The 14,516-nt window shown below is 30.0% G+C and overlaps 2 protein-coding genes across 2 annotated transcripts; one reads left to right on the top strand and one right to left on the bottom strand.

Moving 5' to 3' along the window:
- The first annotated feature begins 5,201 nt into the window (after nt 1-5,201).
- Nucleotides 5,202-6,405, top strand: LOC101258471 (putative expansin-B14). Its single transcript, XM_004243813.5, has 4 exons — nt 5,202-5,346; nt 5,481-5,593; nt 5,667-5,863; nt 5,975-6,405. The coding sequence occupies exons 1-4, from the start codon at nt 5,220-5,222 to the stop codon at nt 6,309-6,311; spliced, it is 774 nt and encodes a 257-aa protein (XP_004243861.1). The 5' UTR covers nt 5,202-5,219; the 3' UTR covers nt 6,312-6,405.
- Nucleotides 6,406-11,082: 4,677 nt separating this feature from the next.
- On the bottom strand, nt 11,083-12,857 carry ACO1 (1-aminocyclopropane-1-carboxylate oxidase 1). The gene is made up of 4 exons (NM_001247095.2): nt 12,657-12,857; nt 12,152-12,378; nt 11,712-12,045; nt 11,083-11,622 (listed from the first exon to the last, which is right to left on the bottom strand). Exons 1-4 carry the CDS (start codon nt 12,759-12,761, stop codon nt 11,341-11,343), a joined length of 948 nt encoding a protein of 315 aa, NP_001234024.2. The 5' UTR covers nt 12,762-12,857; the 3' UTR covers nt 11,083-11,340.
- Nucleotides 12,858-14,516: the final 1,659 nt, after the last annotated feature.

Below are 14,516 nucleotides of genomic sequence, written 5' to 3'. Positions count from 1 at the left end.
TGTAAACACTCTTCATTTTCGATTTTAAAATAGTAATTTGGAATTATTAAAAGAGTGAAAAATCTTCAATTTGGATAGAGCCTAGAGGAGTCACATGCAATGGTCCAAAATTTTTCATCATCATGTGGCTAACTTGTAGTAAAATCATTCACAAACTTTATAATTTCTATGCATGCATTGCCAAAAATTCCAAGACATGCTTTGGTGCCCCATGTTATTTGTGCAGTGCCTTACAAGTTTGGAGGAATATTTTCCATCTCTTTTTAGGGTTCATGCATGTGCATTGCCCCACCAAACTTCATTTTTTCTTTGGAAAAAAGATTTATCTATTTAGGACTCGATTGATACATAAATAAGTTATTTCGTGATTAATTATTTTATGATATAGTTATTTCATTAATCTTAATGTATGATAAAAGTAACAATATAATATTGGAATAACTAATTTCAAGATAATTTATTCTACTATTTTTATTCCAACCAAATATAAAATAAGCTCGTTCTAAACTAATGCACTTTATACTTTAAGCCTTTTTATTAAACGAAATTCACGATTCCAAACTCATTTATTCAAATTTATAATAATGAGATTTACCTTCATTTATTTTTATGTATTTCTTTTAAAATTATTCGCTTTGATACATTTAAGACATTTTCTTCTTAAAAGAAAGAAAATAGTTTTAACCACAATAAAAAGGTAATAGCGGATTATAAGTTGGAAAAAGAAAAACATTCTTAACCAATTAATTTAAGAAAAAAATATCATTACATTTCTTGAAAATAAAATCGAATCAGACCGAAAACAAACAAATTAATAAAGGTTTACCAAATTTGATTTGGTTAAATATTTAATAATTAAAATATCAATTAAACTAATGTCATTTTGATTTCAATGAGAATAATCGATCCAAATTGTATATGAACACCTAATGGTACCTTCGACATATATAAAACATAAATTTACGTATAAATTTTTTCAAAAGTACTACAAATATGTACTCATAATTTTTAAAATACAATAATTCAAATTCCACATTATGCACTCATATAGAACTAAAATTCTGAATTGACCATTGCAATAACTAGGTCTTTATTTTGTCACACAAAATATGAAAAGCCACTTAGTTTTGTTGGTTTTATGTTGCTTTATGGTCTTACATACTTATTACTTCTTTGAAGAAGAAAAAAAACAATGTATACACAATTAGTAGCTCTTTATTTTGTCCACGTACAAAATGAGAAGCACTGCATTTTGTTGGTTTCATATTGCTTAATTTAGTGGTCTTATATGTTTATAATTTCTTTTAAAAGCTTCTTACTAGTTTTCTCTATCCATTTTTATTTGTCATGTTGTGTTTTTCAAAAGTTAATTTAACTAATTTTTAAAGTTAAATTAAATTACATCAATTCAATATTTTAAGCAAAAGATTTAGATTTTAAAAACTAAATAAAAAGTACTATCAGTTGTAATTTTTTGTATATAAATATGATGAAAAAACACTTCATAAAGTATTAGTCAAAGTTTTATAATTTAACTCTAAAAAAAAAGTATAACAATTAAAAGTGAACGGCGATTGTATATTCTACTCAAAAAGAAAAATGAGAATTACATTTTTTTCAACACATAAATACTAAAGAATTTAACTTATGCTTATAATTTTTTTAGAAAAGTTTACTATCCATTTGGGAAAAAAAAATGAAAATCAATAGAGATGTTAGTAAGCAAACTAAAAAATTGATAAATAACAATATAACTAACTAAATAGAAATATTAACTTGTTATATTTATATATGATGATTTAAGTAGACTTTGTGTTTGAATTCCTCTTGTTTACTTACTATTTTTATGGGAAAATTGTATATTGTTAATTCAAATTAAATGTTATAAATATAGTTTGATTTAATTGTACCTCATAGCAAACTGTTGCTATTTTGACCTCTCTCCCTTGTGGAATCTCGCTAGCCATTCTCGTGTTGCATTGCCACTCTCGTTCGCTCTCTCGCTTTTATACAAACACAAATGTACAAAAATGTGTTTTTGTTTGTATATCAATTTTTGTTCCCCTCTCCAGATCTCGCTCGCCACTCTTCTTGATTTCGCTCGCCTCTCTCACTTTATATAAACACAAATGTATACATTGCGTTTGTATTTGTATAAAGCGAGAGAAAATTGTATATACAAATGTAAATGCATATATTTTCGTCATATACACTTGTGATTATACAAATACGATATTTCTCTACCCAGTTATGTTTTGTCTTTCTCTCTTTATACAACACAGATTATACAATTTTTTCTTTTGTATATGCATTATACAATTGCTTTTTTGTATATATGTATAGTGAGATACCCAGCTTCTTTTATATATATATATATAATGAAATAACCCCCTTCTTTTGTATATATGTATAGCGAAATAGTCATAGCAAAGATAAAGTTTGTTGTAGAGCGCAATTATGCAACTATAGTTATAGCATACAAATATGAGTTTTGTGTTTGCTATAAATGAAAATTGTTGTATTTTTATTTAATCTACAGATAGGTTAGAACTCACATTGCTCAAGCCTCACATGCCAACAGACTTATTTGAAGTGGGCTAAAGAGAGATGTTTTTAAATGGGCTCTAAAACTTTTGCCCCAATCTTATAAAATCATGAGTTAGATCGGGCTTAGCCATATTGACTGTTCTACTAAAGAAAATTAATTTTAGAAAATTTTTTCAAAATGTTAATATTTTAATATTTAAGAGAGCTTATTAGCAACATTTTTAATATTTAGTAAAAGTGTCAAAATTTTAATTTGTTATGTATCTTATTTATGTTTTTATTATTTGTTTGTATTTAAAAAGAGTAGAATTATTTAATAACAAAGGGAGAAAATCAAGAGAGGGAATATCTAAAAAAAAAGTAAAGATCACTTAATTTTTTCATCAGTTACATTTTCAAATAAAACTCAAACTTTGTGCTTTTTTTTTCTCCATAATCTTAACCTTTTTTTAATTAGTTTGTATTCATTCCAATAGATTTGCCAAATGAATCTATAGTTCTTTAAGAAACATATTTGTATTCATATATTTTTTTCATGTGTATTTATTTGTTTCTTCGAAAATTCTTGTATTTCGTATTCATTTCAATATGCATTTTGTTCGTATTTCTATTTATTCTAGTTTTTATTTAGAATATTGTACATAAAATACAAAAAAGTAGTATGATGAAAAAGTGAGATAATATTTTTAGAGAAGGAACATATCACTTAAAATTTTCATCATTAACAATTTAAAAAAAAAAAACTCTTTTTTCATTCTATTAGATCAACTTTCCTTTGTTATGTTTCCATTTTAATTGTATACCAATGTTTTTTACATTTTATGTGCTCACTTTACCATTCAAATTAAAATTGATTTTTTTTTCTTTCAAACTACAAATTGTATTTCGGTGATCAAAATTGTATATATACACATGTATCTCAATATGTATGAATATGATTTATGAAAGGGTACAAGATTTTTGGGGAAAATAGCATACTTGGTGGAAATAATAAATTTGTTGAGGAAGGATATAATATTCTAAAAAAAATACGAATTGACTATGAAAGAAATAAGAATACAGGATTCTGGAAAACATATAGCATACATTGTAAAACAATATAATTAGTATATAATATTCTAAAAAGAATACAAATTAACTGTTGAAAAATAGTATCCATATATGTTTAAGAAATACAAATTTATATGATATAACATACATAGTGAAAATGATATAATCAGAATACAATATTCCAAAAAAATATAAATTGACTGTTGAAAAATAGGATACATCTATGCTTAAGAAATACAATGTTCTTAATAAAAATACAATTGAGGAGTAAAAGAAAATAATTGACAAACAAAAATTAATATGAATATTATTCTTATATGAATATAATTTCGCAACCTTCTTCTTTGACACTCTCTTTCTTCTTCGTCTGCTATGTTCCCCTTTTTCAATTCTTTCCACCAAATTCAAATCTGAATCTGTGTTATTTGTGAATTAATAACCCTATAAGCAAAATTCGAAATTATTAAATATACAAAAAAAAATCAAACAATATATTATGTATGGATGCTTATGTGGCTTACAACAAATTACAATCTACTAAATCATAAATATGAAAATAAAATCATAAAAATAGTGTTTCAAATACTAAAATTTTGAAATGCATAAATATTTGATGAGTATGTTAACAAACTAATATAAAAATCGAAAAAAATGACGAAAAAATTGTAATACGTACAATCCAAAATTCAACATAATTTTTTATTTCAAAAATAAAATCTTATAAATCTCGCAAAATAAAAGATGATTATGAAAATACCTTTATGTATTGGGAGATTTCTTAAATTAATCGATAGATCCGAACAAATTGATATGAACTTGAATAATTAGTTCTTATTCAACAAAACAATGAGAGACAATAATAGTGAAAATGGTAAAAGAGAAAAAAAATTGAAAATATTAAAGATGGAAATAAATTTAATGGTATTAAAGTCTAGAAGTCTAAATGGTTAGTGAATATATTTAATGTTGGACTGTTTTGAGAAATAAAAGGGAGACAAATAATAGTATTTAGATACAAATTATTTTTAGAATGTTGACATTTTGACATTTTGACTAAATAATTTAAAGTGTAGATGTTTTTACTAATTAAGTTAGGAATTGTGATTACTTTACTAATTTTTCCTTAATTTTATGCATTCTTAATTACTTTCTAGGAGAAAATATTCATAAATCAGATATAGAAAAGCTTCAATTATTTTTAAATGATACTCTCTCCGTCCACTTTTATTTGTCATGTTGTATTTTTTGAAAGTCAATTTGACTAATTTTCAAAGTTATATTAGACTACATTAATTTGATATTCTTAAAAAAGAAATTAATATTCAAAAACTATATATAAAGTACTATAAATTGCATTTTTTGCATATTAATATGTTGAAAAAATATATCACTAATGTTAGTTAAAGTTTTTATTGTTTGACTCTAAAAAAGAAAATTGTGACAATTAAAAGTTGACGGAGGTAATACGTACCAAACTTTCAATCCAGATTCCAAGACAATAAATTTCTTTTAATGTAATCATTGACTCTAATTAATCTCCCAGATTTCATTTTTGCTATAAATATGTCCCAACAATTATGAAATTTCATAAGCAATTAGCAAAAAGTATTTAGAGTATAGTCATGGCTGCAAATCTTTCCCTTTGGATTATCACTATATTTTTTTGCTCATATTTGGTTACATTTTCTTCTTGTCAACCAAGTGGTTTTTCACTTGCTGTTGCAACTTTTTATACAGATGCAGGAAGTGGTAATATATATTACATCTTACCTTTTGTTTTTCCATAAAATTAATTACTTTTGAATTTAAAATACAATCCTATAAGGCCGTTGATGTTATTGGTGAAGGCTTGATTCCCCATATATACATTCAATTTGTTGTAGGTGGAGCGTGTGGACTAGAAAACGACGTGGCTAACTCTCCTTACAATTCTATGATCACGGCGGGAAATCAAGCTCTTTTTAAGCAAGGTGTTGGATGTGGTGCATGCTATCAGGTATATATAACGATTCAATTGAATCCCCTAACATACGTAACTCGATGATTTTACTAACATGACTACGATGTAGGTGTTTTGCAACGAAGCCCAGAATCCACATTGTTCAGGAAATCCAATAACTGTAACGCTTACTGATGAGTGTCCTGGTTCATGCAATGATGATCCAGTTCACTTTGATTTTAGTGGAATAGCATTCGCAAAATTGGCAAAACCTGGTGAACAGGCAGAATTACATAAAGCAGGAAGAATTCCGATTTATTATAAAAGGTATATATATATATATATATATATATATAGTTGACAACAACTAAATTACTTGTTAGTTATTTTCGAATTTGGAATTCACACTAATATTATTATTATTATTTTTTATTACAGGGTAGCATGCAATTACAACAGAAATATATTATTCAAGGTAGATAAAGGATCAAACCCTAATTTTTTCGCCGTTGTGTCTGAAGCAGTAGACGGAGATGGTGATCTATCGTTAGTTGAAATACAAACAGGAGGGAAGAAGAATACATGGAATTCAATGAATAGAATGATTGGATCAACTTGGAGTGTTGGAATTGATCCAAACACACAAAAACCTCCATTTTCTCTAAGACTTACTTCTGGAACAAAGCAAAGTGTTACTGCCCTAAATGTCATTCCAGATGGTTGGCAACCAACTCAATTTTACAATTCAAATGTTAATTTTCCCTGTAAATTATAGTGTGAGTGAAACTAAATTTGGATATTTACTCTAGCTATTTGTTTACTCTATGTATCAAGTATGCATGATTAATGAAAAGGCATAATTTCTTTGATCATTTTTCTTATGATTTTTACTCTATTTTGTGTTGTAATGAGGTGGTCAAATAAAAAGCAAATACAAATCAGACAAGTTCATATAAATGTATCTTTGATACATATTAGCCACATACTTATTATAATTAAATCTACTTAAATAAGGATGTAACTAAAAGACATGATTTAAGAATGAAATTAAGGCATATAACAATTCCTAAAGAAATTCATAACATTCGAATTGTTCCAATTTTTTAGAGAATCAACAAACTTTATATTCCACTGAAATTCTTCTTAAATAATTTAGAGCCTTTTTGGTTCAACAATGATGAATGTTATTGTGTTGTCAAAAATTATGTAAGTGAGATTTAATGGTGGATACATATACATTAGAGCCGTCAATATGGGCTAGACACGTTTGGTCGGTCTGGTCTAACCCGTGATTTGATAGGATTGAACTAAGAATTTTTGAATTTATTTAAGAAAAGAGTTTTTTAGCTCGGCTTGAATAAGTTTTTCGATTTGTGAGTCTTGAGAAATATGAATAGAGTCGGCCCGCGGGTCAAATGAATATTAATTAAAAATAAAAATAGAGTATTAAAAATAACAAGAGTCTACATTCAAAATATGTTTAAAGTATGAAATATTACAATTTAAATATAAATTATGTTTATGAAATATTTACTACATAAATTAAAAAAATTCTAAAATTTCTAGAAAATAACTATATAGGTCATAGTTTACGGAATATTATCATAATTTTTGGGTTTTATTATATCATTAGAAAACAATTGTAAAAAAGATATAATTTTAAGAAAAGAGGGCTGACCCGGCAAAGCTCGTAGCCCATGCACTTGTGGGCTGGGCCAAACATTTTTCGGTCCATATAAAAAATGGGCTAGCCCAGCGTGACACCTCAAAATTGCAAAGCCTGTATGGGTCAGCCCGGAGGGGGTGGACTAACCCATATTGACAACTCTAATATACAAGACCCTATTAATAAGAACACAACTCAAATCTTAATTAAGATTACTACTTATGGATACAAATATTTCAAGGACTATCAAAACAATATTGATACTATCACATTCATGTTACAGTGGCCAAAGAAAGTCTCAAAAGAACATCAGCAAACAAAAACTCTTTACAATGCTCCCTTAGATCCTTCTGTTCCATGGGAATACATAACAAAAATTGAGGTCCATTTCTTCCGGTGACAATAAGTCAAGACCCACTTCATCAATTTCTTCTAGTGACAAATCATCAAGACCCACTTCGATGATAAAGAGATTTCATCTTTCGTTGTGATGATATCTTGAGAAGAAAAGAGTAGATTAGCCATTGTTGTAATGAAATTGTATGGTGAAATATTGAATTCAAAAATATGAGAGATAATTGAGTGATAGATATGAGAGAGGAGAACTAAGAGAGTGGTTGATTTGGAGTGAAAGAATAAATTAAGTAGATAATTAATCAATCCTAGTTTTAAGGGATATACGTATTTAATTGTATTTTCAAAAATATATGGTATAAAAAATTAAAAGTTCTAATATGTGTAATTGTTTGAAAGTAGAGATAAGATTAATACATATGGTTAGAGTTGTCAAAAGGGTCAACAAAGCCCCAACCAGCCCAAGCCTCGTGGACCAAGGAATTAGAAGGGCTAGGGAAGGCCTTGACCCTGCATTTGGAAGCACCTGAAAATGTCCAACCTCACTCAATTCTAGAAGGGCCGCGGGCTGGGTGGTCTAGCCCTTTTTTTAATTTTCTTTTCTTTTCAAACTTAAAATTTTATGACATCAAGATTGAAAAGATTTTCAAATCAAATATGACAAATAACGGTGTTGTTTCAATAACACTATAAAAAATATAGTGTGATTAGCATGTATCTAGAATACTAGATACGCGAAATAGATATATCTGGTGTGATGCTTCCACATATGTGAACGAGATAAGAATGTGGCAAGCGAGATGGGAGGAAGGCGAAGGCGCGGGATTCATCAATGTATCCTAGGCATATGCGAATCTACTTGGATAGAGTATATCTAAAATAAATTACGCATAATTTTGACTCTATATGTCCCGAGATACATGTCTCTGAACACACCAAAATCTAGTAAGATTCGTACTACTACAAATAGCTTGCATCTAAGTTATTGACTCATAAACTAGTGAAATTTCTATAAGCTACATTAAAATAAATAGTTTTGGCCCATGAGCCGACCTCTGATCAAGCATCAATGGTCAATGACTTACATGGGCTAGGTTTACAAGCCCTAGTTTTAAAGGGGCTTGAATAATCTTATCTCAATTCTACCTTATAACGGGTTGCGTTGGCCTGGCCCCATAGATTAAGTCCATTTTGACGGCTCTATATATGATACTAATATATGTGTAATAAGTAGTTTATCTTTTAATAGGGAATAACTAGTCCATTTTCAAAATAATTATATTACTATGTTAGATTTTTTAAAAAAATAATTGATTAATTAGTTGGGATAAATAATTTTTCTCAATTTGAAAAATCTCAATTTCAATTTGAGTTGGGTCAATTCGCTACCATTGAAATACAAGTAGTTCCTCTCGTCCATGAAACTATAGGTTTTTTTAATTTGTAGTACCATATCCCTCAGATTTTTTTTTGCATTGGACAAGACTTACACATTTGTTGAGTCCTTTTTCCTAGCATTTTTAGCGTGATGGTTTTCCCAACATATTAATTGAGGTATCTAAGGCTTGAAGTAGGTTACCACAACCATCTATAACCGCTACATCAATGTTTGTTGTCTGAAAGTTTTAAGAGAGGGGTGAAATAAAATTAGGCAGAATGGTTTGCTGATCCCTATACTATGTGTTTGTGTTGTGAATCATTTTACTTATATCTTTGTCAATTGAACCTTTATACTCAATAAAACACAATTTAACAAGCCTCTTTGACCATTGACCAAACTTAAGTGGCGTTAGAATGCGTGAGTTGACAAAAACGTGTAGTCACACACTTCTTAAGCATGTGAGTAACATTTGTACTTTAAAATATTAAAAATTATAAAAGAAATAATTGTTTTAAAAATAATCAATTAAAGAATCCCTTCTTCTTCACCCATTAAAGTTATTTTTCAGCAATGTCCACTCGTTTTTCTTTATTTTCCACAATCTATTGTCTTCTATTTAGCATATTTTAACATTTCTTGAGTCCACTAGTTTACCAACGAAGGGGGAGAGCGGCGCTGGCGATGCTCGCCGGAAACCACTGATATGCAGTGGAATGAGAAAGAGGTGCGGTTGCAGAGCCACAAGCAGTAGCAACTTTTCTAACCTTTGGTGAAGGTGCTGATAGTTTTGGCAGGAACTACTTAGACTACAATATAACACAAGAACATATTTAAATCAAGTTTTTGATCCCTAATTTTGTTCAAAGGATTGTTATGCCAAAGTTCATGTTACAGCGGAGAAGTGAACGAGGCGCGCAATGATCTAATCATGGTGGCGAAAATGGTGAGATAAATTAAAAAATGGTAATGGTGTTTGGCCAGATTTAGTGGTAATGTGTTTATGTTTTTGATTTTGGGGAGGTTGGATGAGGAAATAAAAATGATGATGATGTGCAACGGAGATAAAAGGCAAGAGATATGGGTGGTTTCGCCGATAAAAATGGCGACAGCGGCACTAGCTTTGGCGTGAAACAGTGGGAGTGGGAGAGAATGTATGGATTTTTATTTTTCTAAAAAAAAATTTAAAAAATCATTTTTACCTTCAATTAAAGAATTTTGATTAATAATTTTAAAAGTAATTATGACATGTCATTTATATATCTGATGTTGATATGACATGTCCTTATGTAAAGAAGAGTGACCTACACACATGGTTAGAGGAGTTCAAAAAATTCATTTCAATTGCGTTTGAAAGTTTAGTTGACAAATAATTAAGTAGAAGGGTTCACAATTCAAATGCATACAAGTATACGGGTCCATTTGACCCTTTTGCCTTAAAATTGTTGTAGTCGACTTTTCTTGCATGTTAGTTTCTTAGGATATAAATAGGTAAAGTGTGAAAAGTAAAGAATGACACAATATTTCTATACTGATTCAGATCACCGATGTGGTGCCTAGTTCAGTCTCATTGAGTTTCAAGGGTGTCATTTAAAGCCTCTGATAACTTTGTGGTACACTTGATTTGGAACCGTAAACCTGTTTGATATGCAAATCAAATATTCTAGCTTGACATAACCTTTACCTGTATAGCCTACATAACTATCTTTTTTTCTCTTTTCTTTTTCAATTGTAAATAAAAATTCACAAAACTTTATGAAAGATGAAAGAAATAAGAGTATAAATCGTCACATGATAAAAGATAATTTTATAGGCTTAATAGAATTAGAATATTGTTTAGAATTAGTATAACGACCATTTCACAATATAGCAACATCCATAGTATTTTCTGAATCAGACTAATTAATGGGACAAATTTTCCAAACTACTTGAGTATACCAGGACACCTAAAAGCACGTGATCAATAATTTCTCATCTAGCTTACCTACTTCTTTTTTATTTCTCTTTGCCCTTTTCCTCTTCTGATTTTAGAGAAACTTATATTGTATATATGTTGACAATCAAATTCTTCTAGTCAATTTTCAAATTTAGTCAACAAATTGAGTCAATATATCACTCAATATGTTCAATAAGTGAACAGTATATTGTAAAGTAAGATACTTAAAAGTTAAATTACATGAGAAAGAACAATACACTCCAAATTATTATTTGTATAATTTCACTAGAAGGCACCTTATTTATAGATACAAATATTAGGACTCTTTTTGATACATATGCAGCAAATCACAATCTTTTTTAATACTAACTTTATTCTACCATACATAAGAAGAGCAAATAATGTGTATACATAGATTGCTATATTTAAATATATTTTTCAAACACCAATTTTTTTAATTGAATTGGGATCTAAGCACTTGCAATTGGATCACTTTCCATTGCCTTCATTGCTTCAAATCTTGGCTCTTTGGCTTGAAACTTGAGTCCAGCATATAACTTCATGTAATCATCAAACACAAACTTTGGATACACTTGTGTACTTTCCTCTGCCTCTTTTTCAACCAAAGTTTTTGCTGGATATATTACTGCATCACTTCCTGGATTGTAAAATGAGGCTAATGACATTCGTGTCCCGTCTGTTTGTGCAATTACTCTGTGCAGCACACTCTTGTACTTCCCGTTAGTGATCACCTGTTTTTATAACATTTCATTAATACCATTTTTAGTTACTACTTCTAAGTTATAGTGATAAAAACACACACACTTAGTGAATCTTGTACCTCAAGTTGGTCACCAAGGTTAACCACAATAGAGTGGCGCATGGGAGGAACATCGATCCATTGCTCGTCTTTGAGGAGTTGAAGGCCACTCACTTTGTCATCTTGGAACAGAAGTATGATGCCTCCTGCGTCTGTATGAGCGCGGAGTCCCTTGATCAAATCGGGCTTAGGACATGGTGGATAGTTGCTAACTTTAGTACCAAAGTTGGGACCTTTTGATCCATAAAAGGCATTTTTCAAGTAACCTTTTTCAAGTCCAAGATTTTCACAGAGTAAGTCAAGTAACTCCTCAGCCAATTTCTCCAATCTTTTAGCAAAATCTCTCATCACCTCTCTGCATCATTTGGTACAACATTATAATTAGTTATACTGTCAGCGTATATAACTTAAATTTTGTGTTTATTTATTATATACGCAATATGTAGGACACATGTATGTACCTGTATTCTTCGTCAAGATCGGGTACTTGAGAGATATTAGAAGTAGGAAGATGGCGCAAGAAGAAAGTGCTTTCCCAATCTAAATCAGTAACCTCAGCTTGAACAGCCTCAAGTCCCTTACTTGCCACTAGTTCCTTAAACCTCTGTTCCATGCACTTCTTGTAATGTCCCTTTGTCATTTTCTCTACTGTGTCCATTACTTCATGTGGAATTCCATGGTTCACCAACTACAATGATCACATAAGCAAACAGAATTACTATTCCCCGTTTCATTTTACGTGTCTTAGTTTGATCGATCATTGAATTCAAGAAATTAAGAAAGACTTTTGAGTCGTGTGACAGAAGTTATATATAATGTATCAAAATGTAACCTATATCTTGTTGTGTTATAAACATGTCATGCGAATTATTAAATATTGAAAGTGACATTAATTTTAAAACAGAGAAAAGTATGACTGATAAATTGAAACAAACATATTAATATGTTTATGTAATTTATGATTACCTCAAAGAAGCCCCAATTCTCACAAGCATCTTTGATCATTTCCATGGTGTTGGCTCTCTCATCTCCATTGAGCTTTTCCAAGTTAATAATTGGGAAGTTCTCCATCTTAATTTCTTGGTAAAGTGTTTTCCTAAGTGTATTGAATAAATAGAATATGTGAATACAAAAGATTGAAGAGATGAATATCAATGTTTGATGTACAAATAATGAGGCTTTGAAAGGGTATTTATAGTAGAAGATATTAAAGTAGAGAATTATAATTTAAATGAATAATTATTATATTCCAAGTCTTTATGAGTTATGACAAGTCTATGAGTCCAAGTCTACCTTAAGAGTCATAGTTCCTTGTTGAACCATCTTACCTACAAAGGGATTTTGGGATCAAGACAAATTGGAAAAGGACCCATTTTGACTATAATACATGATGGCTTATGGGCCATGGCTGCAATAGTACTAAAATTTATTGTGCTATTGTTTCATGTGTCAAATTTTATAAAATTTTAGGACACTTTGACTGGGATGTTACAATGTAGTTGTAGTACTTGAGGAAGTTGCCTTGAATTTTACAATAATCTTTAAGGCTGCCAATTTAACTAGTTAACAACAAAAAAAAAATTGTATGAATTTCCTAGAGATGGCCTAGGGCTTGTCAGTATTGGTGGAATAATTTGAAATATAAAGACGTAAACATAAGAAATAGCAAAGGAAATTCAATATTTATTATATTTTCATATAAATAATCGTGAATCACGAGTATATTTTTCTTTTTATAGATTCAACCCATCGAACTCTGTTAGGACCGTAAATAAGCAGGTGTAAACGCGGAAGCTAGCAAAGCAAACCTCGAAAGACCACGAGTAAGAAGACAACGAGAAATATACCAAAAGACACAAAGATTTAACGTGGTTCGGTCAATCGACCTACGTCCACAAAGGAAATGAGCAATCCACTATAAACATGAGAGTACAAAATACAGAGGGAAACAACCTCAACCAATTCACTCGGAATACATGAGAGGTTCACAAATTCTCCCTCTAACCAAAACTCTCAAAGCCCTTAAAACTACATTGTGAATGCTAATTAAGTTAGAAGGAACATGCCTCTATTTATAGAATCCTAAACCTTTTCCTACCAAAAAAAGAATAGTCAATTCAAAACCTTTTCCTAAAAGGAAAACCTATTTATGGTAAAAAATCAGGGCAAATAAAACCCAACAAATCTCCCCCTTGGCCTGAATTTCTGACAAAATAAATTTGTCCACCTTCTTTACTTAATCTTCAACAACTTGCTTCTCCTCTCCATAATCTCCTTTACAAAATTTATGTCTCAACACAGAGAACCTCTCTGAAACAATTTCTCCATCAAAATCTTCATTACTGTCAAAAAGGTTGCGGCTAGAACTACACCCGTCAAGATGAACACCTCTTTCTAACTTGGTTCAATCATCGATTATCGAACCACTACACCTGACTCCATTATTGAATCTGGCTCTGATACCACTTGTTAGGACCGAAAATAAGCAGGTGTAAACGCGGAAGCTAGCAAAGCAAACCTCGAAAGACCACGAGTAAGAAGAACAGGAAATATACCAAAAGACACAAAAATTTAACGTGGTTCGGTCAATCGACCTACGTCCACAAAGGAAATGAGCAATCCACTATAAACATGAGAGTACAAAATACAGAGGGAAACAACCTCAACCAATTCACTCGGAATACATGAGAGGTTCACAAATTCTCCCTCTAACCAAAACTCTCAAAGCCCTTAAAACTACATTGTGAATGCTAATTAAGTTAGAAGGAACATGCCTCTATTTATAGAGTCCTAAACTTTTTCCTACCAAAAAAAGAATAGTCAATT

Source organism: Solanum lycopersicum, chromosome 7, assembly GCF_036512215.1.
Source record: "Solanum lycopersicum chromosome 7, SLM_r2.1".
NCBI classification, from domain to species: domain Eukaryota; kingdom Viridiplantae; phylum Streptophyta; class Magnoliopsida; order Solanales; family Solanaceae; genus Solanum; species Solanum lycopersicum.
This window is presented reverse-complemented; position numbering and strand designations above follow the sequence as displayed.